This window comes from Hippoglossus stenolepis, chromosome 7 (assembly GCF_022539355.2).
Source record: "Hippoglossus stenolepis isolate QCI-W04-F060 chromosome 7, HSTE1.2, whole genome shotgun sequence".
NCBI lineage: Eukaryota > Metazoa > Chordata > Actinopteri > Pleuronectiformes > Pleuronectidae > Hippoglossus > Hippoglossus stenolepis.
The window spans coordinates 21,902,094-21,928,063 of record NC_061489.1 but is presented as its reverse complement, the minus strand read 5'-3'; the positions used below and the strand labels follow the sequence as shown (position 1 = coordinate 21,928,063).

The following is a 25,970-nucleotide window of genomic DNA, read 5'->3' as shown; positions in this document are numbered from 1 at the left end:
TCAAAATATTACAATTATCTTAATCTTGCACTTGTAATGATCGTTTTAAAAAAAGACCTGCATTGTGCAATCGATTAATTGTTTCATTCACTTTTTCAACAAAAAGCCACAAATTATCATTATCATTATCTTAATACACATTTTCAGATTGGTCTTCACATTTAGAAATCTCTATAGACTTGCAAAGCTGAATACAGCTAATTTATTTTAGGATTTATCTGAAAACGCACACACAAATCGAGATATAGTTACACAACTCTACTCACATTTGTAAATAGTTTTTGCTACAATATTGGCTCTGTAATCACTCTCCACCTTTGGCGCACTGCCCCAGTTTAACAGAAGAGCTCAGTGCAGATAGGGTTAGGGCTTAAAATGTGAACAAGCAGGTTTTAGGTCAAGTTTTACAACCACTAACCTGAGGGTTTGTTAGGTGTGTGTGTCTGTGCGCGTGGGTTTTAATAGAAGGTGTATTTCTTTTCTGTGTAATCGTACACTTTAGACCACAAGCTCTTATTTGCAAACCTTTGCCGTCCCAACAGGTGGGTGGAGCGCACGCAGTAATGTGTCAGTGGTCGGAGTGATTATAAAGGTTAGATGTAGGTTTGGATAATGCAAATCTCTCTAACTTAAGTTTAGCTAGTCAAATGTGCCCCTCTAATCTAATCTATCTTTTCCCCTTCTCTTATTTTTTCTGGAACCGTAAAGACAGGCAACACTTCTTGAAGCCAAATAGTCCCAGATCCAGTGGCTTTAATAGACCTGTCCACATCAGCAGCATCCATCTTTGCTGTTAATGAAAATACTTCCAGTATCTTCCTATTAAACCCACCCCATTTTAGATAAATGGTTGTGGTTAGCAACCGATGGAAACTGGCCTGAATAAGAGGGGGGGTCAGCCCCTTGGTCGGCATTTCCAGGCTTAAAGCTGCAAAATGTATATAATGGAAACACTGCATCAATGTTACACAAAAGTTTCATTTGACAAAGGTTATTCATAGACTTTCTGTCTAATGTTTGAAAAAAGTTAACACACTTTCCATGAGGTGACACTTGAGGTTCAAGTTAAACGTTCCCTCCTATTTCAACACTTAAAAACACTTTTTAAAGATACAACACTCTTTCAAACAAGTCCTGTTGGGAGAGTTTCCCTACATACTTTTATTAAAGCAGATATGAATCTCACAATTGTGTAGTTTGTTAAAATGATTTACTCTTGTAGTCAGGATTTTTGAGTCTAGTAAATCTAGGCTGCCTGATTGGGGAGATGATTCAGTCCAAGGTCTAACTCTGCAGTTAACATGTCAGGAGAGGTTTGTTTATTTCCTCTGTGGCAGCAAAACATGTTTCATGAGCTTGCGGGACTCCTGCAGGTTACATTGTGTTGATTGAGTCAAAAAGACGTAATGCAATCGTCTTGAAGACATTTGCTAGCCTAGCTACAATAACATATTATTCCACAGCTGCTGTAGGAGCTGGTGTCTCTTAGTCTTTGAATATAATATGACCTTCAAAATGCATTGTCATGTTGTCATTTGTCACATTTATGACACGGAAGATAAGGATTCAATTCACGTGTTTAATTATGTAGGGAAGAGTTTCATTTCGGTTTGTCTCTTCATACTTGGTCTGTGTGTGTGTGTGTTGGCTTATTTGAAAGTGACAAGTCATGCTTATACTGCAGAGTAAAAGGAAATTGCACTCAGTGTCATGGTCACGGGATCTAAGTGTGAGGAATGGACCTGATAACTCAATGTTGGGTATATATTCATCCTCTCATTTATGGTTTTATGACTTTTAGGCCAAAGGACAGAGTTCACTAAGTTCACCGGTTGCTCAGGGATATTGCTTGTTTTACCTTTTTAAAGATTTTAAGTAAACAGATAAACTGGAGATCAGGGTTTATCATCATTGTTTTTCCTGGTGGGGGTGGAACTGAGCCGGTGTGGGGTGTACCAGGCCCGGGGCAGACACCCAGGGAGCCTTTCAGAGCTCCACTAAGTCCGCTTGCAGTGTTCATTTTGGGTCTTTTCTTACACGTTTGGACCATAAAAAAGTCGTTTTCTTCCAGTTTTTACTGTCTCTGTCAGTAATTTACTGCTCCGCTCTGTGCAGCGCACTGTCAACCCAATCGAGCCAAACCGAGAGCTTCCTATCATCTCCTCTGGCTCTCCATACTGTGTCTAAATTTACAAATTCTGTTGTTTTTACAGTCTGAGTTTACACGTTCGATGACCGAGCATCGCAGCCGCCTCGCAGTCCTCTATGCAGGAAAAACCCTGATCTTGTGAAGAGTATTTTCTCATTTCTTTTTAGGATTTATCTCTTGCAGCTGATATATTAAATAACTAGATAGATTCTATTCACATTTGTTTTTTTACCCCTGGGGTTCATAGGCTTTGATGTGGGAATCAGGTCAGTTTTAACTTCAGATTCCTGCTGTCTGACCTTTTTTCTACTTCTACAGATTTTAGCTGACCATGACAGTTTGGTCAGTTATAGTGAACGAACTGTTTCACTGATTTGAGCTCTGGGTTTTGAGATTGAAATGATGTAAGTTGGAGGAAATATGTTTATTTATTTAAGACCCTGTGTCTGTTGGACACTTTGTTTTGATGGAACACAGAATTCTCAGCAAATCCCAGATTAATAACACACAAGCAATTTTATATGAACATGTGCCTTCTTATCAATGCACTGTGTTTTTGGTCAAGTTTGCAATAGCCCATTTAATGATTCATTTAATATATTACAAAAGAAATCCTTCAGTTAAACTCAGGATTTGTATATTTGTTGATATTCTTGTACCAGTTTTCACTCCAGAGATACATTATTTCATCTTCCCTAAATATTTCCCCATTGTTTTCTTCATGTATATTCCGTATTTGTGTTTAACACGTCCCTAACTGCAGTAACATTAACATACTTCTGATCAGGGTCAAACTGTATTTCAGTTATTAAACCTGTGGCCTTTCTGTTAAACAGTTCTTTGAACTGCTGCCGACCTAACACCTCTGTTCAGGTGCTGCTTTTAGAAACTGAAATCTGATATACAGTAGGTTTATTAAATTTTTACTGCTGCTACCACTGTGATAGCGTTATTATTTAAAACTTGCAGGGAATTAAGATAGGAACAGATTTTTTTGTTTATCTTTATCCCCTTTGGCTCTGAATTACTTTCTCATTGTAAAGTATCAATTTTTTTTTTTACATTTGTTGTAGTTAACAACTACAGGTTCAAACAGCACTGGTTTGCATTTAGCATGAGGAGGAATGTGGCTAATGACTTGCATGTCTTAGTGTGACAAGGGAATTTGTGTTAAGACGATGAAATATGATCAAACCATGAGGTTTGTGTTCTAGACCCATGACTTTGAAGACATATTGTGACAACAGGCTTACATTTTTAGAAATTATTTTTCCAATAATCTGCATGTGAGTGGTCAACAAAGAGCAAATTATTCTGAACACAGCTTTATGTTGTCTTGATTTTTAATTGAGTCTCCCCTTGTTCACTTTTGTACACTGTGTTGGTCTCATATTCTCCTCTGTCCTCTTTCCCATGTGGACCTCAAGTTGTAAAAGCACTGTCTTAACTTTCCCTCCTAACAATGTCCCTCATTGTTGAGCAAGAGGCCGTCAAGCATGATAGCTGGGATTAAGACGCAGAGACGGACAGAAAGAAACACAGACAGCTATTCTAGACTGTTCCATTACTGACCAAATCCTTGCTACAGAGGCCTTTTAGGGTCAGTTAGCAGACGAGGCCCTGCTTTGGGAACATTGAGTTCACTTATCTTCCACTGTCATTGTCCTCATCCGTCCTATAAAACTCAAATGTGTTGAGCCTGGCAGTAGCAGGGCCACATTTGGTTAAAAGTGTGTGCACCATGGTACTGTGCTGCTTAGAAACTCAAAAGGTTGAGAGTTATCATTATTTTATTGTATTTGCCAAACTGCTGTAGATTTTCTTGTGGCTCAGTTTGCTGAAAGCAAAATGGTCTGGTTTGTTGTACCTTTTTTGTTTCGGTATTTAGGGCTCTGACCCAACACAAGAATTTCAGCACAAAAAGCTGGATTTTCTCTGGCTTTTAAAGAGGCTTATACCCTAACAGGACCAGTTCAGTTGGTTTTGGAAAGAATAGAGGCTGAAGAATGCCTTTTAGAGGACTCTGCTAACTTTGTGAGCAAACATAATACTCCCAAATCCCAGATTTACTGATGCTAAGTAAAAGAAAACACTGAAAGTAAAGTTGGAAAACCAACATGTTTTGGCACTCAGTAGAGTCCTTACACTGCAGTCACCTCAATTAAATCAAGCAGCATAGACACACATAGATATCAGTCCCATAAATATGTTTTTTTTTTCATCAGGACCATTAATAATTCCCTGGGAAATTGGTGAAAAAGTCAAATATCGGCTAACTCACAATGTTAAAGAAATCCCTGCATCTGCCCCTTACCGTCATTCCACCCTAAAACCTTTGGGTTCTTTCTTGCCCCACGTCCCATCCTTCCACCAAGTTTCGTGGACATCTGTCCAGTAGTTAGAGCGAAATCCTGCTGATAACCAAACAAGCAAACCAATGGACAGGGCTGAAAACATATGCTCCCTGGCGGAGGTAATTCAAATTTGTGAAGGATTTCGGCTAACACGATCACTTAAAGGTGTTACCATATTATTCCTTTAAAAGGCAGTTCATTTGAAAGAAAACATATATAAGTTGGGAGGTGAGAGGGTAAAAGAAAATGACCTGAATCAGTAGGAAGTGCAACATTTTCAGCTCAGGTTCATACAAGTTCATATGCACCTGAATCTCAAGGTCCAGCTGTGTGCACCAAGGAAGTGCTTGTGAAATTACTGGTGGAGGCAGGCACAAGTTTCATTCATTATTTTCTACACCTGCAGAATGTTGATCCTTCCCTTAAAGAAGCCCAGGTAATGACCATGCTGATCAAACACTGTGAAGCTGTGACTCGGCTTCATCCGCATGCTGATAAAACAAAGTCCAACCTGCCCACTCCTGCCATATTGTGTGTACCAGTGAGTCATATGAATATATAGGTTACATATGAAGAAATCTCACGAAGCAGCTTGTAGTTTTAAGCAGAGGAAAGCGTAATCTGACCCTACTTTTATTTTACTCAAACATGATGAGTTTAGCAGACAATTCTGCCTGAGTTTAACATAGATTACACCCCTCCATCGGCATAGTGGTGAGTAGATGAGTGAATTATCATTTCTGGGTGAACTATCCCTTTCAAAGACTTCCCTAATGTTTTTTGTTCTGCGTTGCTTTGGCTACAGCGCTGCACCCTCACTTGTCTCTGGAGCTATTAAGATGTGTGAATTCACAATCGACCTTGGAAATATACATCTGCACATAAGATATTGCATAACCATCATAACAATGAAGGAGTAATATAAAAACTGTTGGTTGTAAATGTTTGACAGACCATTTTATGATCTTCCTGATAAAAGAACCATTTTAACAAGCGTTTGGTTCAGAATCACATCTGCCACTGAGCTGGAAATAGAGAAACATGGCTTCCGCTAAAAGCTGTAATTCTGAATCAGCACTGTCCCACAAAACTGGTAATAATGTTTACTGTACTTAAAAGGTCATGGCCAGGATTTAAGTTGTACATGAACCCCAAAAAAAAGGATTAAAACTAATGTTTATTTTAGTACAAGGGCTTAGTCAGACGGAGTTAAATTTTTTTTAAATTTTAATACCAAATAAAAATGTAGGACAATAACGAATGGTTAATGATTTAGCACCTTGCTTTTCCTAAAATAGCTGCTTCCTGATCTGAACTTTTTAAAGCACTGCATGGATCACGGTATCTTGAGTTTATAGCTTTCACACTGTGGCACAGGGGTTTATTTCCATGTGGTTTTGCCAAAACTCTCTAAAAACAGGCTAGTTAGTTAGTATAATTAGTACAAGTTCTGTTACTTGTCCGTGTTATCTGATAGAGCATTGTTTGAAGAGCTTCGGGTACTGTTTTGATTTATTGATCTTACTCTTTCTGTAACGATAGATGCTTTTGTCTTTGCCCTTTGAAAGTATTGAGCAGGGAAAGTTTAAAGGAACAGATCCTTTCTGAGCTCGGTGTATTTCTTAACTCCGCTCACCCCTACTCCTCTGCTCCTCCTGACATAGAGGTGATGCAGAACGTCTTTAAGTAGGTCAGACGGCTTGTGTAACATGCAGCATGAGGATGAATGAAAGAAGAAAGGGACACAAGAGGAGAGGACTGAGTAGAAAAGCAAGACTTGCTCCAGTAAGAGGAGAAGGGAATGAGTATAAAACTCATCCAGACCCAACGTGGTGCATGTTAAAGACCATGGTTCCTTTCCAGCTCATTACTGCTTAATGTGAGTGTTAAATCTGTACGAAATAGAGCTTTTCTAATTGAAACAGCAATTCAGACCAATCTAAATCTAAAACCAACCTAATATAAATATGCTCAGATTTGCATAGACCAGCACAAAGTTATATGTCTATAAACACCAAAAAAAATTGGATTTGGCAGTGATACAACACAAAAACCTTTCACGTATTAGTCACATTGCTTCTGCAAGCTACAACACTGAGTGTGTGATTGTTTTCATCTGTATTTTAATTTGAATCTGCACCTGCATTGATTGTTTCATTAATTTTCTTCTGGACACTCTTTAGTTTTACATTTCCATATATTAAAATATCAAGTTACGTTATAATAAACTTTACCATGACCATATTCCCACATGGACAAACTCAAAGGACAGTATCTGTCTTCCTCCACACTACAGACACACAAACCAACGCAAAGTCACCCTTTTCGACTCACACAAACTCTTAATACACACACAGGGACAAATTCTTCAGCAAACATGAGTGCACATAGTTTACCTGTTGTCTCTCTCTCTCTCTGACTCAAATGATCGATCTGTTTTGAGCAAGAAACACGTTTTCACTCTCGACAGGCTCATCAAGCACACACATGCATATTCACATGTATGGAAACCTTAAGACATAAATGCACACACATGTTCTGAAGTGGCCACAATTAACATGGACAACACCCGCCCCACACAGTCAGATTTGAAGTGACAGGTTACTTCAGATGGGCATGCACAGACATGTATTAGGACACACACACACACACACACACACACACACACACACAACACACACAGGCTCAGCTTTGGAGCCTCGCCTGTGTTAGTTTAATTATTGTGTTCAGTCCTCCAGCTGACTCTTGGGCAAATTGACATCTCAAGCCTGGAAGTAAGAGGATGGGATTAGAGAGGAAGGAGAGGAGAGGAATAAAAGGGGGGACATGACAGGTACAAAAGAAATGAAGGTAAAAAAAAAAAGGGAGCCTAGCAAATGGAAAGATAAGAGGACGGGTCCATAAAACAAAAACCAGGAGAAATCCAGTGGATTCTTTTTTTAGCAGTGAATTACTTTGACTTCAGTGATTCTCAACTCCTTGAAGGAGACACTCAAACGTGACAAGACGACTCATTTGAGGATGTTTGTAATCGATTCCATAGATTCACCTCATCGTCTTTGTGGTTCAATCTTTGCCTCAATTTGTGTCTCCTGTGACCAGTTTGTGAGAAGGTATTTTGCATGTGGTTTACAAAGCGTTTTCTTGATTCGTTGCATATATTCCTTGAGTTGCAGTTGCTTTAATGAACTGTTTAGAATATGGGTTAGCATCGTCCTTGTGTAAACAGCCTGGAGCTATTATGAAAAAGAGCCATAAGCAGTCATTTTTAACCCTTCATTGTATAATCTCTAATTTATTTCAGATGCAGTGGCGTGTGTTTGTGGTAAACAGCACGGCTTGTAATTCTTTCTTGGACATTTTGTTGATATTTGAATTACTGTGAATTGGACTCTTTCTTGTTCAAACAGCCAGTTGGCTATTCTGTCGTCCAAGTTGGAGGAAAGTTTGTGTTCGACTGCCTCAAAGAAGAACTGAACTTACTGGTTTACACAGATGGCATGGAAGTAATTATCTGTGGTGCCCACATGATGTTGCAGCTGGTGTCTGTATTGGCCGGGTCTATTATTATTCTAAGTTGTAGAGTTGGTGTTAATGCTCAATTCAAAAGGCCATGTCTTGCTGTTTAGAACAAAAATAATTGTATTTTTTACTTTCACTACTTTTTTATTTTTATGCTAAAATAATATAAAGAATTGTGAGAATCTTTACGAGAGACTCAAACTCAAAAAGAAGAATCAGAAGAAATGCAAAAAAGTTATAATGAGATGTTTGTAACTATATAAATATTGTTACTTACCAAATTCCATGTTTTCTTTTTTTTCTCACCTCTGTCTCCACCTTCACACTTTTTTCCTCTCACTTCTGCCTTCATCTCCATTTCTTTACTTTTCTCTGCACTTTCTCTCCTCCCTGTCTGTCCTCAGTGCAGCTACACGGAGTCCTGCGAGAGGATTTGCGGTCTGTCAATGAGGAACTACCGGCTGATCTTCTGCCACAACCTGAAGCAGCCATAGATGATTCAGTGGTTCTCTGGCCAGGGGAGGAGAGGATAGGATACACTTTCACTGCTACACGGTGAGTACACACACACACACACACACACACAGATACACACACACACAGATATAGAGGCAGTGGTGGAAACACTGCAGCTGGTGAAGTTGAGGTATTGTCTCACTCAAGTTGACAAACCTGTTGGAAAAGAAAAACTCTACAGTCTTAGAAACATTGATTGGCCATAGACTATGTATGTAATCATAGGCCTGTAGACTTTCCCTTTTTGCCAGACACTTTAACATACACTCAGAGAACTTGTTCATTATTAACACAATGCAAATACTAGGTAGAGTCTCTCTCTGCTCTTAAAATAGCCTTAAATCTTTACTAGCATTGATTCCACAAGATGTGAAATATTTGTGTAAGATTCTGCTCCACGTTGACATGATTGCATCACAAAAATTCTGCAGATTTGTCAGCTGCACATTCATGCTGCAAATCTCTCATTCTACCACATCCTGTGGATTCAGATGTGGTGACTGTGGAGGCCACAGTGAATTCATAGTCATGTTCAGCTTTAGATTACCTTTGGTTTATGACATGTTGCTGGAAGCAGCCACAGAAGACAGGTACATTGTTTCCATAAGGGATACACATAGTCAGCCACAGCACTTAGGTAGGCTTTGGTAAATTCACAAACTTTATAGTTTTGGTTAACCTGTGTCCACTGCAGCCTCAGATTTCAGTTTTTGGCTGAGGGGAATGAAAGCCCATGTGTTTTTTTAATCAGCCTCCAGACTAAATGTGCTGAGCATTCTTAGGTGCCTCTCTGCTCACTGCAGTTGTGAAGAACAGTTATCTGAGCTGTCCTTTCTGGCAGAAACCCGTCTGGCAATCCATCCTTGACCTCTCTCATCAACCAAGCATTTCTGTCCGCAAAGCTGCTGCTCACTTTATAGTGAATATACATCTGAAATAAGAATCTTAGATATAAAAATCCCAGATCAGCTGTCGGAGCCACTAAAATCTAATTTTCTCCCATTTTTATATTTGTTATAACTGGATCTCCTGTCCTTTATGTATTGTACTGCTGCCATATGACCTGAAAGGATAATTAGAGTAATAAGCAGGTGTACAGATGTTCCTAATAAAGTGCTTGACACAGGTGTAAATGCATATGCAGGTCATTATCATATAGCTCTTCTTCTTCGCCCTTTTCCCCTCCCACCTCTCCTCCTCCTCCCTCTCGTCTGTCTTGGCTAGATGACAGGCTGTGGGGGTTTACTGCAACATGTGACAATCAATCAAACCAACCATTTCTATATGTTCAAATGTGGTAAACACATCTTGTTTGTGTGTGGACAGCAGAGAGATTCGGCTTGTGTCCCTTCATCTTTCTTTTTGTTATCTCCACCTTTTCTCCATTGGTCTTGATGATTGTGTGTTCTTTGGTTTGCAGTGTGTGTATTAGCGAAGAAGAAAAATGTTTTTCTTCGCCAGGCTGCATCCTTCACCAAAGCTCTTATTTTGTAAATCCTCCCATCTCACTTTTGTCTTATCGCCTCCCCTTTGCTTTTTTCCCTTTTCTTTTCAAAGACGTGAGGTCTTGGCGGGTTTGTGGTGAGGAGGCGGCCATGAGGAAGAGCGTGTCTCTGTTGCCAGGCAATGAGGGCGGGAGCTCGGCCAGCACCACACGGGTCTTTGGAGTCCCTTTGGAGGAGGTGTCTCACACACAGACAATAAGTGGCCATGAGGTTCCTGCCCTGGTCAAACACATTGTCGAATACATCGAGGAACATGGTGAGTGATGGACACAAATGAACAATATAAACACACAGTACAAAACGTATAGAAATATTTATTAAAATGTTCAGCTTTTTCCCATTTGTGTAAATATCAATTCAGTATCCCAAAATAATTCATATGTGAATCACTGCCGTAAATCAGAATGCTCAAATCCAAAATATTCGGGTATCAGTGCAACAATACCAATACATTTGAATGTCTAATATGCCAATAAAATCATAGTCTTGCAGAGAATATACGGTAATTCATGCTGAATGAAACCTCATGACACATGCTTTAATATGGCAACTTTTATTTGATTAGGTTGTTTTCTATTAACATGATTAAAATGGCGAATATTGTCTTGTATTTTCCTTTAATTTAACTTACTTGATAAGTTTTACATGGACTATGTTTCATTGATGTTTGTGTCTGCACGGATTATTTAGCGTTGTGTGTTGTTGAGCCATAGTGACTGCTGTTGTACCTTTGAGCATTCATGTTTACAACTCTGCTATAAGTCATCACTACCATTACCTTCTACCACACACACACACTCGTATGTCGTTAGGGGAGAGATAGTTTATGTTATAAGATGAACTCTGAATGCACCGGCTGCTTGCTCCTTCATTACATAACCATTCTGTCAACTGCAGATCTTATTGCTTTGTAGCTGACATATTTTGTTGCTGCGTGTTCTACAAGAAGCTGACAATGAAAACAATGACACACTGGTTTTAACGTGATCACCGAGAGAGGGTGGAGTAAACGGCTGATAAACTGGTAAAGCTTCATTCTTAGCAAACAAATACAGTCCAAACGCCCCATATCTGTCTGTCTGTCTGACTTTGACTCTGAAAACAGGGACAAAAACATTTAGATTATCTACAGGTCAATATACCTAAACATGCCTTTGATGGCTGCCACACACACACACACACACAGAGCTACTGTTGACCTGCCGTGACTGCTCTTGCATCAAAGATATAGTTTATGTTATAAGATGAACTCTGAATGCACCGGCAGACACGGTCTGCTTCCCCCTTCATTACATAACCATTCTGTCAACTGCAGATCCACTTGTCAAAACAGAAGAGCTTAACCATGAAGAGAGGAAGCTACCAATAACACTGGTCCTGGACCTTTTCCACATCCCCCCTGGATTATTTCTCTTCAGTCCTCGCAGAGCAGGGATGTTAGTCTTATGTCATTCTCTTTTTAAGCTTTTTAGCTTTTAGGTTAGCAGTTTCAGACATTTTGCTCTGACAGATGAGAGGGATAAAATTGGCGACTTTGTAATGGTAATGGTAGTCACTACATAACATCAGCAGTACCAGTTTAATTTTTTATTTTAAATGCTATGATGCATTTTTGTGCTGAGGATGCATTGTTAGTGCGAACCCTGAAGAAATGGAATGAGTCATTTGGATTTGTTTATCTTGTTTCACTAAATCTAATTTTCTCCGGTATGTTCATTGCACACAAAGATCCATTTGTAGAAATTTCAAACATGTCAACAAGAGCATGGTGATACATATACATCTATATATCATTGGAAGTAATTAGAGCTTTCATTGGCTTTGGGCTTGTGAAAACCAGTTCACCAAGAAAGGATTTCTAACATACATCTACATTGACAAGTCAAACAATAGAGAAAGCTTCCTTTTCTAATTTCCTCCATTGTGCAGTGAAAACTCTCTGTCAGGACATTTTCTTGTCAAACCTGTCAAGACAGTGTTTTCTTTTTTTTAACTGTTGGAAGGAACCTTCACCTCGAGTCCCCTCGAGTGACCAGCGAAGCAGGCCGGTGCTTTGTTTGACTGCTCGTCCACATGAGGTTATGTAATATGTTTCTAATCCCCCGGGGCTCTGCTGGCAGCAGCACTGCCAGTCCAGAAGTTATTGAGCCAGTGAAAAGGTCTTACTGTCTCTTATTTCACTTGTGTGTGATGCTGGAGGTTTTGAGTAGAAGCAGGGTGATGGAAAATGAGGTAACCGGGTAATTGGATGTTAAGGCCGAGATGGAAAATATAAAGCACCTGAAGGTGTGTCAGAGCAAAGCATTGGCATCTGTGACGGATTAAATTCCTTACATTGTTTGGACAAGGACTAAATGCTTTGGCAGTTATTTTGTTGTGTTCCACAAGACTGAGCAATGCTTTAATCAAATCAGTCAATCAAATATGTCTGTGGACGTTGTTGACACTGCTTGACATTGTGATATAAAAAGGAATTTAGTTTTTCTTACCTGTTGTGTCCCTAACGTTAACAGAGGAGAAATCGGTGAACAGGAGTCAGATGGACTTACCAGGCAGGCGTTACATAATCCTTGAGTCACAACATATTACCACTTGACATCTTAAAGCATTGCCTATTGTGTTTTTTACCCGATAGGTTTTTTTTAATTTCTTCGTCTAGTGAATAATTACTCGCAGTGCGACAGGATTTGCAACAAGTGACAGCACTGTGTGGGAATGGAGTAAAAAATCTAAAAGTGTCAGTAACAATGATCCTGTCATAGTAAAATAAAAGGCACATTCTCTTACGGTTCTTTTACCTTTTCATAACCAACAATTTGACAAGCATGCCATCGTCATGCAGCGATTGGATGCTACTAACTTCTCTTTCTAGCTCTGTTTTTCTGTCTTCAAACAACAACCCACTACTTTTTGTTTGAACTGAGTGTAGAACTCTAAAAGAGTTAGAGAGACTGAATTTGTAAAACACATTTATATGATTCAATGCATCCCACTCTGTCTATTACAGCAGCCTTTGAGTGTGACCCTTTTGGAACAGGTGTTAACATGTTTGACTTTGGACATGGAACTCAACAGACAAACTAATAGTTTGAAGTGTGCTGAGCCCTTTAGGCTCAACAGGTGAACTGATATCTTCTGAAAACCACTCAAAGTTTAACTTAACAGGTCAATCTGTATTCTCTTATGGGAGCTGTACTTTTTTAGAGTAGAATAAAGGTTAGCCAGGATTAGCTTGTAGTTAATGGAATAGAGTTTGCATGTAGACAACAGTTTTGTTATCCATCCAAAAAAGTGTATATGGTGCAAATGTCCTCAAATCATCTTCATTAAATTTGCATTTATTTAGATTTGTGAAAATCCGACCAAGAATTGTTGTAGTACCAACAGTAGTGTTCAGAGCTGTGAAAAACACAAACATATTTTGCAAGAGATTCATGTGTCAACACAATCAATAATACAAACACAACATTATGCAAGCTGAACAGATAGTTAGTTACACAAATGATAATGGACATGTCAGCTATAATGAAAGTTCCAAAAATCCTACTTGTTCAGTTTTCTTTCTTGTACTTCCCCACCTTTCTGTCCTGGTTGTTTACAAACATGTATTTTGCCTCAATAATCAAACCAAGCTCAAAGTATTAAATATCTAAAAATACACAGTATAATACATCTATAAGGTAACTATAACAGTATTCCAAGTATTAATACATGACTAAGTAATTATTGCTGCTTCTATCATCAGGTCATCTGGACCTGGAGGGGCTCTTCCTGGTTAATGGCAACGCAGAGCGTGTGGATTGGCTGCGTCAGCGCTATGACAGTGGTGAGGAGGTGGAGCTGGAGAAGGAGGCTGACCTGGCGTCAGCGGTCAGTTTGCTGCGGCTCTTCCTGCAGGAGCTTCCTGAGCCCGTTATACCAACAGCGATACAGGGACACATACTACAGCTACACCAAGGTGTGTGTGACAGGGACTTCTTATCCACCTCTAATGCTCTTATGTATATTGCTCCACACACTCGCCCCACTCTCTTTTTGTCAACTGCTATTTTTTTGGGTGCTTGTTGCAGATACTGATAAATTGTTGCTTCCCTTTAGTGTGAAGTTTGATGGTTTTGTAAATCCCCTGTTTAGGGCCTAATCTGACCAAATAACAAGGCACAAAATAGAAGTGAAATACATTCTTGTTCTCCATTTTTGGATTTCCTTAAAGATGGTATTACATGTTTTAACCTGTTATGATTGTGACTATGGAGACAGATCCAAAGCTAAACTGTGAACACATTGTACAGTGGATCTCTAAATTAAGTGGAAACTGGCTAAAACAAACTTGTTCCAAAAATGAACCTGGATATATCTGCCTCTTCTGGCTGCTTGCACAGGAAAACATGAAAAACGTAATAACTATTAGGAGTCGTCTGATGGGGCACCAGTCCATCTATGACAGCAGGGTCTGTTGTCTATGTGTTTCTAAGAGAGATAAAGAGAGTGTGACAGTGTCGATTATTGAGCACTGCAGACAGCTCCACGAAGCAACAGAGCAAAACACTGGTGGTGTAGAGGGTTGAACACGTTCTCAACTGTGTCATACTTTCACAGAAAGAAAACAAAAGAGAACACTATAATTTACACACAGTATTAAAAAGGCTGTGTAGCAACATTAAGTGCGGCATGTATAAAGTGCACTGGTGCTAATGGGAATTATAAACCAACACCCTTTTTGCAGTAAAACAGTTTACAGTAATAACAGTGAGTAAGAGATGTGCAATGGAGGTTAGGAGCATGTTAATAGTTGCATGTTTAATCATAACCACAAGTCTATTTTGAACCATCCCTAGATTACAGCAATGAGGAAGAGCTGTGTAGAAACCTGAAGTACCTGCTGCAGCAGCTTCCCCAGCTGAACTACGGCCTTCTGCGTTTCCTGTGCCGCTTCCTGGCCAGCGTGGCATCACTTCAGCAGGAGAGCTGGAACGTCGGGGCGCTGGCCGCCGTCTTCGGGCCAGACATATTCCAGTAAGATGCCTGTACAGGGCCATCTAATAATTGTGATTAACACTATCACTGTGCCTTTGCAAAAAAAATCTAAACTGTCAAGTATTATGTGCAGAGGACAGGCAAGAATATCTATTTAGCTTTTTGTGTTGTTTAAATTCATATGTCTGAGCGTGAAGTCATAATTTATAGCAACAGAACTGCCTTCAAATTTATGCATTAGAAATAAAATCATCTAGTTCGAATTGGCCCATATCATCAAATCAACAAAAAGGAATCAGGATTGCTGTGCTGGAGAAATTGATTTCACTGAAGCCTCACATGTGACACTGCAGCTGGTACAGCCACAGATTGGACCGACAGCTGTACTGCTATTTCTTCTTCGTTTTACAATGATCAAGAAAGCATCCATGTGTGTAAAAAAAATACGTCAAAACACATAAGCACTTTCACAGAAGTTTATTCAGCTACTAGAATTATTGAATATCCAATGGGTGGCATGGCACAGTCAACACACCTCTTTCTCGTCCTCCATCTGCAGTCTATCATCAGAAGGAGAGGACCTCCGGGACCAGGAGTCTGTAAGCAGAGTCCTGGCAGAGCTGCTGGACAACCAGGAGGGCCTGTTTGACTCAGAGGACGATGATGTCTCCACCACCAACGACTACAGCTCTATTAACGAACAGGTACTGCCCATCTCATCATGTCCCCGCATGTATGCATCTTCTCAATCACTCTGTCTCTTTTTCTTTTATGCTGTGAGTAACTATCTGCTTGCATATCTGGTAATATACAAATAGTACACATGACACACTTTCACATTTTATAGTAATTTAAGAAAAAGTTGTTTTATTCATAATTTAGTTCAAGCCGTCGTAGCAAAACATTTCATCACATCGGACAGAGAAGATGTCCTCTTAGCGTATTGTCCTATTCTTAATCCCAACCTATAAATCCACTCTTTATAGAATTAATGGCTTTGAAGTGATGATTTATTAAGTGATAAATGAAATAAAACATTTGGAAAAATGTACAAAAAACATCACAATAAAAAGCAGAATATAGTCTAGATATGCCACGATGTTAAGACTATGTTTTGGATGCTGTTTGCCAAATGTCGGCATTCCTGACATATGAGCAAAGAAATTACAAACCTCGTCTTTGTCTTCTTCTCTTGTTGTTTTTTTCTTCCTCTGTAATGGTGCCCAAATAGAAGAATGTGGCATTTAACTCTGCCAAGGTCAGGGTTGAGATTCCTTCTGGGTGGAATCAGACTAATCCTTTGATAAAAAGTAGAAGATTAAAATGTTGGTGTGCCATTAGACTACATAGTGGAAAAAGACAGCGATAAATGAGTGATGATATAGAGGAATGTAGCATAGAACGGTTTAATATATATTCAAATGAATCATCCATTATTTAACATATCATTTGGTCTGTGAATTTATTAACTTCAGGTTTTGAGGTGTATGTTAACATGCTTGATATGTCTGTAACAGACCTGCTTCTGTCCTTCATGTACTACAAAAATGAACTGCACGAAAAAATCTGAAGAAGAAATAAGAAGTCTTCCACTTTTTGCGAATTAGTTTGAACAAACACATTCATTTATTTGAATTCTCAATATCTCCAGCAGTAGATGTATTAATCATTTACCAGTGATTATTGATTTTTATTTATTAAAAGATCTTGGTACATTAACATTAATATTGACAGGAACTGAATGAGTGTCTTGTAGTGCAACAGTGACTTCAGGCTGAGAATAATTAATTGGCTGCCTAGTGTGTAGGAATGTAAGTAATGCTCTTCAGCCGTACTCCCGTCCTTTATCTATTCATCAACAGTACATTGTATTCCTGAACAGAAAGTGAAAAAGAATCGGGAACAACTTGGCACACCCACTGTACACAGAGGTTTTAGATATACTCTGTCTCCCACTATACATTCCTGTTGTTGTCTCAGGCCGGCATTGGACAAACAGAAAGCGACAGACTAAACAAACTCAAAGGCATTTCCTGCTGTTACCCGGCAACACAGCAGTGCAATGTGTGGCAAAGGTAACATTTAACATCAGGTTGTTCCTCATTACATAGTTATTAAATGTCAACGTAAACACGATAATCACGAGACAGTTTTATGTTGAAGTGAAAGGTTACAGTGTAAGTCATTGTGAAACTGTGGTCAGAAGAGAAAGAGAAACCTTATAGTATCTGAAATAGGTCAACTATTCAAAAATGTTCTTTATGTCTGCTTTAGTCTCGTCTTCTTCACAAATTCCCTTCCTTTTAAAGGCATTTTTGCTATTTTTCTGCTATTTTCACCATCTTGAGTCCTTGGAGTTGTTATCTGCTATGTCCTTCCTTAAATTCATTAAAACATCTAATCTCTTACAAAAGCTCCGGTTTGTAAAAGAAAACAAATTAGATTGAAATTGAGTTCAGAGCAGCAGTAAACTTGAGTAAAAAAATCCTCCCATGCAAATCATTGAATTTATTTTTATTTTCCAAATTCAATTACCTTATCTATCTGGCTTTTTCCCTTCTGTCTCCCATTGTAAATTATATTGGCTGTTCTGTCACATGAATGAGAATATAGAATTATCCAGAGGGACAATGAGAAAAGGAGCAGAAGAGGACAAGGCGCTCTGAGAGACTGCGAGAAAAATCTGTAAAGACAAATCATCCAAGCAGCGATTCCTGTGTCTTATGTAAGAGAGAGGGCAGAAAAGTAGGAGGAGGAGAACGCAGACAGGAAGATGGGGGAGAAAAAAATAAAACAAAGGGAGAGATGGTGATGGAGAGGAGGGATAAGAAAGAAAAAGCCGGTGATGATGTAATTTTGCATCTCACACCTACAGCCCCTGCACTACACTGGGGACGGCTCTGTGTGATCAAACACTCATGGGAGGGGATTATCTCCCACACACTTTAAGTCTCCAATAAGACAGGGTTCAGAACAATTCAAATTAAACTACAGAAAAAACTGGCAATGTAAAGGTTAAAATGGGAGTTTGACAAAGGATCACATGAAAGATGTAGGATGTGAGAGAGAGAGAAGAGTGCTGTTGTTGTTTTGTGGTATGTTTGGGCCGAACTGTGAATCTCAATGAGGCTGACAAGTGCCAAGCCGGAGTTTGGTTCATTTGTTGACAAAATACAAGTCAGTGGAATTGTGTTGTTAAAGTGAGCGTGAATCTTTGCTCAGGCTTGTTGTTGTTGTTGCTGTTGTGATGACACCAGTGGTTGTTTGTTTTGATTCAGCTAAACTGTATTTTACTTCTGGGGCCTCTGGACACAGCAGGGAACAAATAAATGCTACTGGAAATTATTTACTTATTTGTTTTAGATCAAATTTCCGTACTTCAGTTTCTGTGCGTTCAGACCCGAGAGAACTCAATGTTTTTGACGGAGCTCAGTCGAAGGGCTTGACTGTCAGGGTCAGTTTTGACTCCTCAGCACACATTTTTCTAAGAAAGCACCGCAGACAGAAAACACATTGTAGTCATAATAAATATATTATGTCTTGAAGCATTATTAAGCCGTTGTCTTTTGAATTGTATTATCCAGAGCGCAAGTATTTGGACAGCTTCTCTGTTTTTCAATTTACATAATAGTAATGTTGGCTACTACATTAAAGTGCTGAGAATCTAATTCAATTTGAGTGGGTTTATAAACAAAATAGAAGGTATAGAAAATAAGTGTGTGACATCTGCCGACTCTGAATCACGAGCTGGTTCCTTTTTTAATCTCCACAAGTTCCTCTTTCCATAGTATTAGTAGGGCTTTAATTTATTTTGTCTTTCTGTTTAAATTTGTTCCAGAACACCACTGGTTTCCTTTTGTGTGTTTTCAGTTCACTGCAGCCCAATCTCTCTGCTTTATGAGGTTTATCAGTGGTTGCATCTTGTGGTGACTCCTCTGCAGTTATAGTCATGAAGTCTTCTCTCGTTAACACGGAAACATGTACGCCTACGCCTTGGAGAGTATTCTGTGCAGTAATTGTCAGGTTTTTCTTCACCATGCTAATGATTTTCAGCTCATCCACAAAACTTGTCAACCAACTCATTTCCCTTTTTATAGTTTTTAAGTATACCCATACTTTTCTTCGAGAATGTACTGTTGTTTTTGTGTCCTCCACACAGTTCTTTCAATTTTGGCCTAGACCCACTCAAAACAATGACAAGACTTGGCTCTTTATTGTAGTATCCATTTTGTTATTTTAGATTAAATGTGCTGAAGCCCAGAGCCTGACGAACAACACATGTGTATCTGTCCAAATACTTATTGCAGCAGCAGTGCAGCAGCAGTGTGTAGTGACTATGAAAAGCGAGCAAACTGTTCTGTCTAACAAGGTCACACCCCATTGTTTTGGACCTGCTGTGCATTTGGTTGTAGAGAAAACAAGACATGGTTTGTAGGATTGATTTGATTTAGCCACTGAATTTGAGACCTGTGCTTCTTAAGCTCCTTTCAGACATAATACATAATTGTAATGTTGCAACAGCAATATTACTCTTTTTGATCCAGGTACATTTCTCAGCGTGCTTAGATCTGAAGTCATTGTATTTATATAATGGGACAGAAACATGTGGCAAAGTATGCACAGAAAAATTAAAGGCACATTGAATATCCAAAACATTTAACCTGCATCATGAGAGCAATGAGGAATTTTAAAGAGACACAAATAATTGTTATTATATTAATTTATGCATCTCTCTACATTATAAAAGAGATTGGATTCTTTAAATAAATGATAATGAAATGAAAATTGAATCGGACATTTATTGGGTTTATTGTGTGAATAGACATCATTAAAACATCAGGTTTGTCCCTGTTAGGAAAGGAAGGACATTTTTCTTAAATTATTTCATGACTTTTGAACTCGCCCTTCTTGATATTGCTAAGTAAGTTATCACGTCTGAATAAAGCCATAAGCATCATCAATGCAACCTATTAGCCGAGCCTAATGGCCTCGTCGTGTTAAAACAAGTGAAAAATAAAAGTTTTTTTCATATCCACTCCAAAATGTAATGGGTCGTGTCCCCACGCACACAATTTCATGGAAATTGGTTGGGTAGATGAAACCAGCACAGTTAAGTATTTTGTGTGTGTAAAGGGCTTTAGTGGAAGCTGGGCTGCTAACACAGGACTGAAGACAGCCTTACTTTACCACGTCTGCTAGTGTAACCTCAGCAGATAAACAAATCAGCGTTAGTGGAGTGCTTCTGGAGCTGAGCCACGTTACAGATGTCACAGCGAATGTACAACTGTACCCTGGACTGTGGACATTAATTAGAACGGGGCAAATGCACTAACGTTAGCGATACCAGAAGATGTCACAATGTTCAGTAGCAGGGAACATCTTATAGTAGGTTGGAGTATATACAAGCAATAACCTATCTAAGACATTGCAGAGAGATGTTTAATATCTCTGAGGGGACACATAGTACCAACACACTTTTTTAGTTTCATCAAACACAAGCCGGGTGTTGATGTATTCACTTTGACAGCATGTTATGAGTAGTCGGAGAGAATGCGAATGTCCATAAATCAGTGGCTTCCACACTTTCTTAAATTGAAAGCTGCATCACACGGCCCACTCACTGCAGGGACGTTAGGCCAGAGGACTTATCTCCAGTGGAACTGCTGCTGCAAGTAAACAGTACAGTCACGCAGGCAAGGATGAGCGAGAAGACGTGTAGAATAGTTTGGAGGTTTTTTCACTGCTTAAATTCTGCCACTTGAAAACTAACATGTTTGTTTTGAAGACAAAATATTCTTCACTTAGCAATCATTTGGATTCCTTCTGGTTTTGCGAGTACCTTGTATTTTCGCAATCTCTCCTCAAGCAGAATAGGATCAGATTATTTTTAATTGAGGAGCAGTTCAGTATTTTATATCTCTGCCAAGGAGGTTTGGTTTTTTGCCACCGTCTGTTTGTTTGTTTGTTTGTTTGTCAGCAGAATTAAACAAACACTACTGAACGTATTTCCACAAAACTTGGTGAAAGAATGGGTCATTGGCAGAGAAAGAAGCCATTACATTTTGGAGTGTATCCAGGATTTATTTTTCCACTTTCTTTAACATTGTGAAATAGCTTCTTTTTTTTTTTTTTACATTTTCACCAATTTCTCTGTGAATAATTCATGGAACATAATGGGGGAAAATTGCATATTTAGGGGACTGATATCTATGAGTTTGTGCAATTGAGTGCAGCTTGATTGAATTTAAGGGGACTGTTGAGCCATCTAGTTATTTACTTTTCATTTATGTAATTTAAACCTAATCAATTTGTTTTTGGGGGGATTTGATTCTACTTAATCAGTTGCTCTCATCAGGGATTTTTAGACAAAATTCTCCAAACACATTCAGCAGGGCAGGACAATTACTTAGATTAGAAATATAGAGTTTATATTAAATAAAGAAGCACTGAGGTGTTGACCATATTGATGTTGCCTGAACTAGTAGTAGAATAAAGGTATAAAAGAACCTTTAAAACCACATATACTGTAGGTCAGCCGCAGTCAGTTTTCATTGTTCTGTGTTCTTGCCCCAGTAAAGCCACTGAATACTTGTTTCTCTATTTTCCATCCTGTGTTTTAAACCTGTGAATCACATGCACAAGCTCACTGACACATTATACACAGCAACTGCTCCTTTTAAACTCAGTGATTTGTGCCTTAATGTGATTAAAGTTTTCCACTGTCCAAAATAAAGGGATAATATTTCCAGCCCTGTGAATGACAGGTCATCCTGACGGGATTTAACGACACTGATCCCTTTATGTTGTTACGTCAACTCAAAGACTTTCTGATAACTTAAGTCAGCAGAACCCTCATCATATTTACGTGCAGTAGGAATAAACACTTATAGCTCAGGTGGCAGTTATACATTCCTGTTTTATTGTTCATTATTTCACCGTCTGTGTTTTAATGGGTCGACACAAAGTGACTTCTGTTTATAAGGTGACATCCAGGCTCGTTTTTTCCACGTCGCTGATCAGCGGCCTTGATAGAATATGCTCTTTGAAGCTGGTGTTTAATTCAAGGTTATATTCAAGGTATCCTTCATGCATATTACTGCAAAATGGCTCTGAGTGAATTTTTACATCATTGTAATGGAGATCAGACTTTTCGGTCCACGTTTTTATGTGATTAAATCCTGCAGTTTTTATTCTGAGCTTTCCACAGTCCTGTTTAATTTAACGGAGAGATGTTATTGTCCCTCTTTTTATTTATTTATTATTGACAGGCAATTTTACATATTAGATGCACTTAAATGTCCTGAAGTCAAATCACATGATGTATGACAGTGTCGCAGATTATAATATATATCAATAAATATTTGGCTGCTTTTTATAAATGCTGAAGAGTTACTGGGTTCATTTTATTCAACTATAATTAATACAGCAGAGAACACAAGGGCACTCAGACTGGGTGTGCACAGGTATTGAAAATAAAGAATTGAAGTGCATTTAATTATGTGACTCTGTACACAAGAGGTGCACAAGGGCTGTTATTTGAAGTATGAGGACGTGATGATTTGAAGTATTTATTTTATTTCCATATAGTTTATTAATATAGTTAACAAACAGACACACACACAGAGGAGCCCTGTGACTCATCCTTCCTGGTCTGCACATGAAATGATGTAAGAATTCCCTGACAGCCGATCATAGGTCTTAGAAAAGATGTTTCCATAGCGACGACACGGTGACAGCAACAGTTGGTGTTGCTGTTGACATGAGTGAAGGAGGGCGGTGAAGGAGACGGGGAAAATGTCACGGAGGGAAAAAAGAGTCTCGTGATGACGAATCCGACTCATGTCTTTTTAATCCTCGTCTTCTAACTGGGTTTTCCCCAGTTATGTTTAAACTAACTGTCTGTGCATTAAAAACATGAAAAAGACAAATATATGTTATAGTTAGGTACTGTACCTTCAGTGGATAATATTACATTAGAAATAAGACCAATAACCAGCCACAAGAAGTATTATCCCTTGAAATGTAATTAGCAGAAAAGAGATATATTAGATATGTATCATTGGTAAAGTCCAGCTCAAGGATTTCTGTTTGTGTGACTTTGCTGTGAGCAAAGTATAATATGATGAGTTATTTCTGTCCACATATTTAATCTCCTCCCTCCCTTCGTCTCTCTTCTCTTTACTTTCCCGTTCTCTCCTTCCCCTCCTCTCTGGCACTTCTTTCACCCTCTCTTTTACTGTCAGATTGATTTCTTTCTGCCTTTCATCACTCCCTTCTTCTTCTGCCTCTGGCTCTCTCTACCCTTTCCTCACTCCCTTTATTGGTTGCCATTACCTCTGGCTTTAACCCAGAGTTGAGCTGTACTGGTCAAAATAACAACGTAATATTGTTCTTTTGTTTTGTGTTATGCGATATTATAAACAATATTATGTAATTATTAAAATGTCCCTATATACATGGAGCTTTATACTGCCAGTTCCAGTTTCCATCCCACTTGTAAAAGGAACAAATACCCATTGCTTTGCTTTTTTAAATCCTAAACTAAAATACTTAAAAATACTCTCATTGCAAAATCCCTCCTAGCTTTATTTTCTCCATATATGCTAAATATTTTTCACTTAATACAGCCATTTTTTTTTTCTCCTTTTCCATTAAAATCTAAATCAATCTTATTTTTTTAAACAAAGGAAAAGCTGCCTGGTATATAAATCATGACGTATCAACATCTGTAATAGCACTTTTTATTTTATGTTGAGCAATAAAATAGTTTTGACATAGTATCACGGATGCATAGTTTGCTTGTTACATAATGTGTAATGTGACTGAAAGGGGTACATTGCTCAGTCAACATGAAAATGATACATCACTGACCGAGCAGCACAGTAAATCCCTTTAAACCCTCCATTCCTCCTTCTTCTCCTTCTTCTCGTCCTGTCGTCAAGCTCACTGCCTCTATTTCTCCTTCCAAGAAGATCTTATTTTCTGTATCTCGATCCACTGTCTCCACTGTCTCCACTGTATCTGAGGTGTCTTGTGCTTCATCTCTATTTATGGAACAAACTGTGATGTCTTGTCCCTGTTTTACACACACATATTCTGTACTGCAGATCTGTATGTTCAAAAAAGATTATTTGATCATGTGAACACCTTTCTTTGAATCTCTGTAGCCAGAAATGTTTTCTGCTAATTTCTGTCTTGTGCAATTCTTCGGTCACTAAAAAAAAAAAGGGAAGTATTTTTTATTTTTCCCCTGCTGTGAAAGCTCGTTATGAACTCCCAACATCACACAGGCTTTCTAGAGAAGTCTGTTAAAGAAGTAAACTTTGGTACCAAGACAATCTTTTTTGTAAATTAGATCTAAAACTTTGAAAGTTTGCAAATCTTTATAATAACCATGAAATCTTATTAATTCTGGGGGGGTGGGTGGGGAAGACCTGGAATAAGATCTATTATCTCATCCTCTGAAGTTCGTCCTGAGGCTAAAATGTCAGTTCCAGGAATTTGCTTCTAAGGCTTTTCAACACTTTATCAGATGGTCTCTTTATCTTCAGAATTCAAAAGTTTTGACGCCAGCAATTGCAGCAACTATATTGCAGGATTTTTCAGTCTACCGAAGTCAGATGAAGCAACATGAAAATTATTTTTAATTATTACTTAAAACTCAAATTGCTTAATTCTGGCGAATATGACAGCTACAAAGAAATCAGTGTTTAGTAATTGGCCATAACAGTTGAGCTGTAATTAAGGTGTTTTTTTCATCTCAATAAATGAATACGTTTTTAGTGCTAACCTTTCTTGTCTGTCTTTTTCTATTTCTGTCTTCAGATCACCGAGCTGTTGGATGATGACAAGTGTGAGGCGGAATGTGAAGAGCTCCCCCAGGACGAGGAGGAGGGTCCCGCCTCCTCCGACTCGCCACAACACAATCACACTGACGACAGCCCTGCAGCCAGGTGAGATACTACGCCTGTGTTTGATATATTTTTAGACAAGATAATCACTTTTAAAAGATGGGACAGAGGTTATGACATGTGACAAAAGGTCCCTGACTGGATTTAAATACCAGGACATTGTATTTACATGGTAATTACCATCCTTCCAATCCGTCATTCAGTCGCTCAGTTATCTGCTGCTCGGCTTGGGAACTTTTATTCGTTGTATCATGGATTTTCAAGTTAAGATAATATTCCTTCACTTATGCCTTTCATACATCTTTAAACTTTTACCACTTATCTGTAGCAACCTTTTCTGATTATGAATTCAGCACAAGAGACTCATCAGATTGAGTTACTAATGGTGGAAGATTAAGTCAGGATTAAAATAATAATTTGTTGACACAGGACATGTCAGAGCTACAGCACTCTCATAGCACTGCTTCAGCACGAGAGGCTGCTCATCCTAAATGTTTCAGCAGTTTCCAGTTGGTCACACCTAAAGATGCAGAGCGACGCAGTGTGATGACCCATCAATGATCATTAGCTGGTAACCAACCAGTAGACAAAACTTCTCTCATGGAGAAGCTCACGTACGCAGGATAATGAGCCCCCCCCCCCCAGGCTGAGGGACCAGAGTTCAATCCTCCTGCAGGAACATGATGATCTCTGGTTCTTCTGATCTGCTGATCTCATTTAAGTTAATTACTGAGCATTACACCCTGACTACTGTACATAGAAACCAACACATTTTACACCATGTACTGTAATCTCCAGCATAGAGTGAAAATATGGGAAGAGTACAGCTTTTTTAAATCTTAAATGAGAGTCCATAACTCATGTCAGCAAAGAACGTAACGAGTTGTAAATATTTACTTTCCAAACAAAAATTAAAAAGCAAAACATCACTTAAGAAAAGTAAGTAAAATAGTAAACATGTATAAGTTAGAAGTGAAATTAAAAAACGAAGGTTAAATATTTGTTTCTAATACTGAAAGGTGATAAATGTAAAGGT

The 25,970-nt window shown here is 38.7% G+C and overlaps 1 protein-coding gene across 7 annotated transcripts in view; it reads left to right on the top strand.

Annotated features, from left to right (window-relative positions):
• Nucleotides 1–25,970, top strand: part of fam13b (family with sequence similarity 13 member B) — a 66,843-nt gene that overhangs the window by 9,816 nt on the left and 31,057 nt on the right. For 6 of the 7 annotated variants that reach the window (XM_035161173.2, XM_035161175.2, XM_035161177.2 and 3 more), the window contains exons 2-7: nt 8,430–8,580; nt 10,099–10,302; nt 13,792–14,004; nt 14,885–15,062; nt 15,583–15,727; nt 24,849–24,976. In XM_035161173.2, coding sequence (XP_035017064.1) covers nt 10,137–10,302; nt 13,792–14,004; nt 14,885–15,062; nt 15,583–15,727; nt 24,849–24,976 — 830 coding nt within the window. In that variant the 5' untranslated portion in view covers nt 8,430–8,580; nt 10,099–10,136. The remainder of the gene's footprint in view (nt 1–8,429; nt 8,581–10,098; nt 10,303–13,791; nt 14,005–14,884; nt 15,063–15,582; nt 15,728–24,848; nt 24,977–25,970) is intronic. The other variant, XM_035161174.2, reaches the window with a different exon arrangement.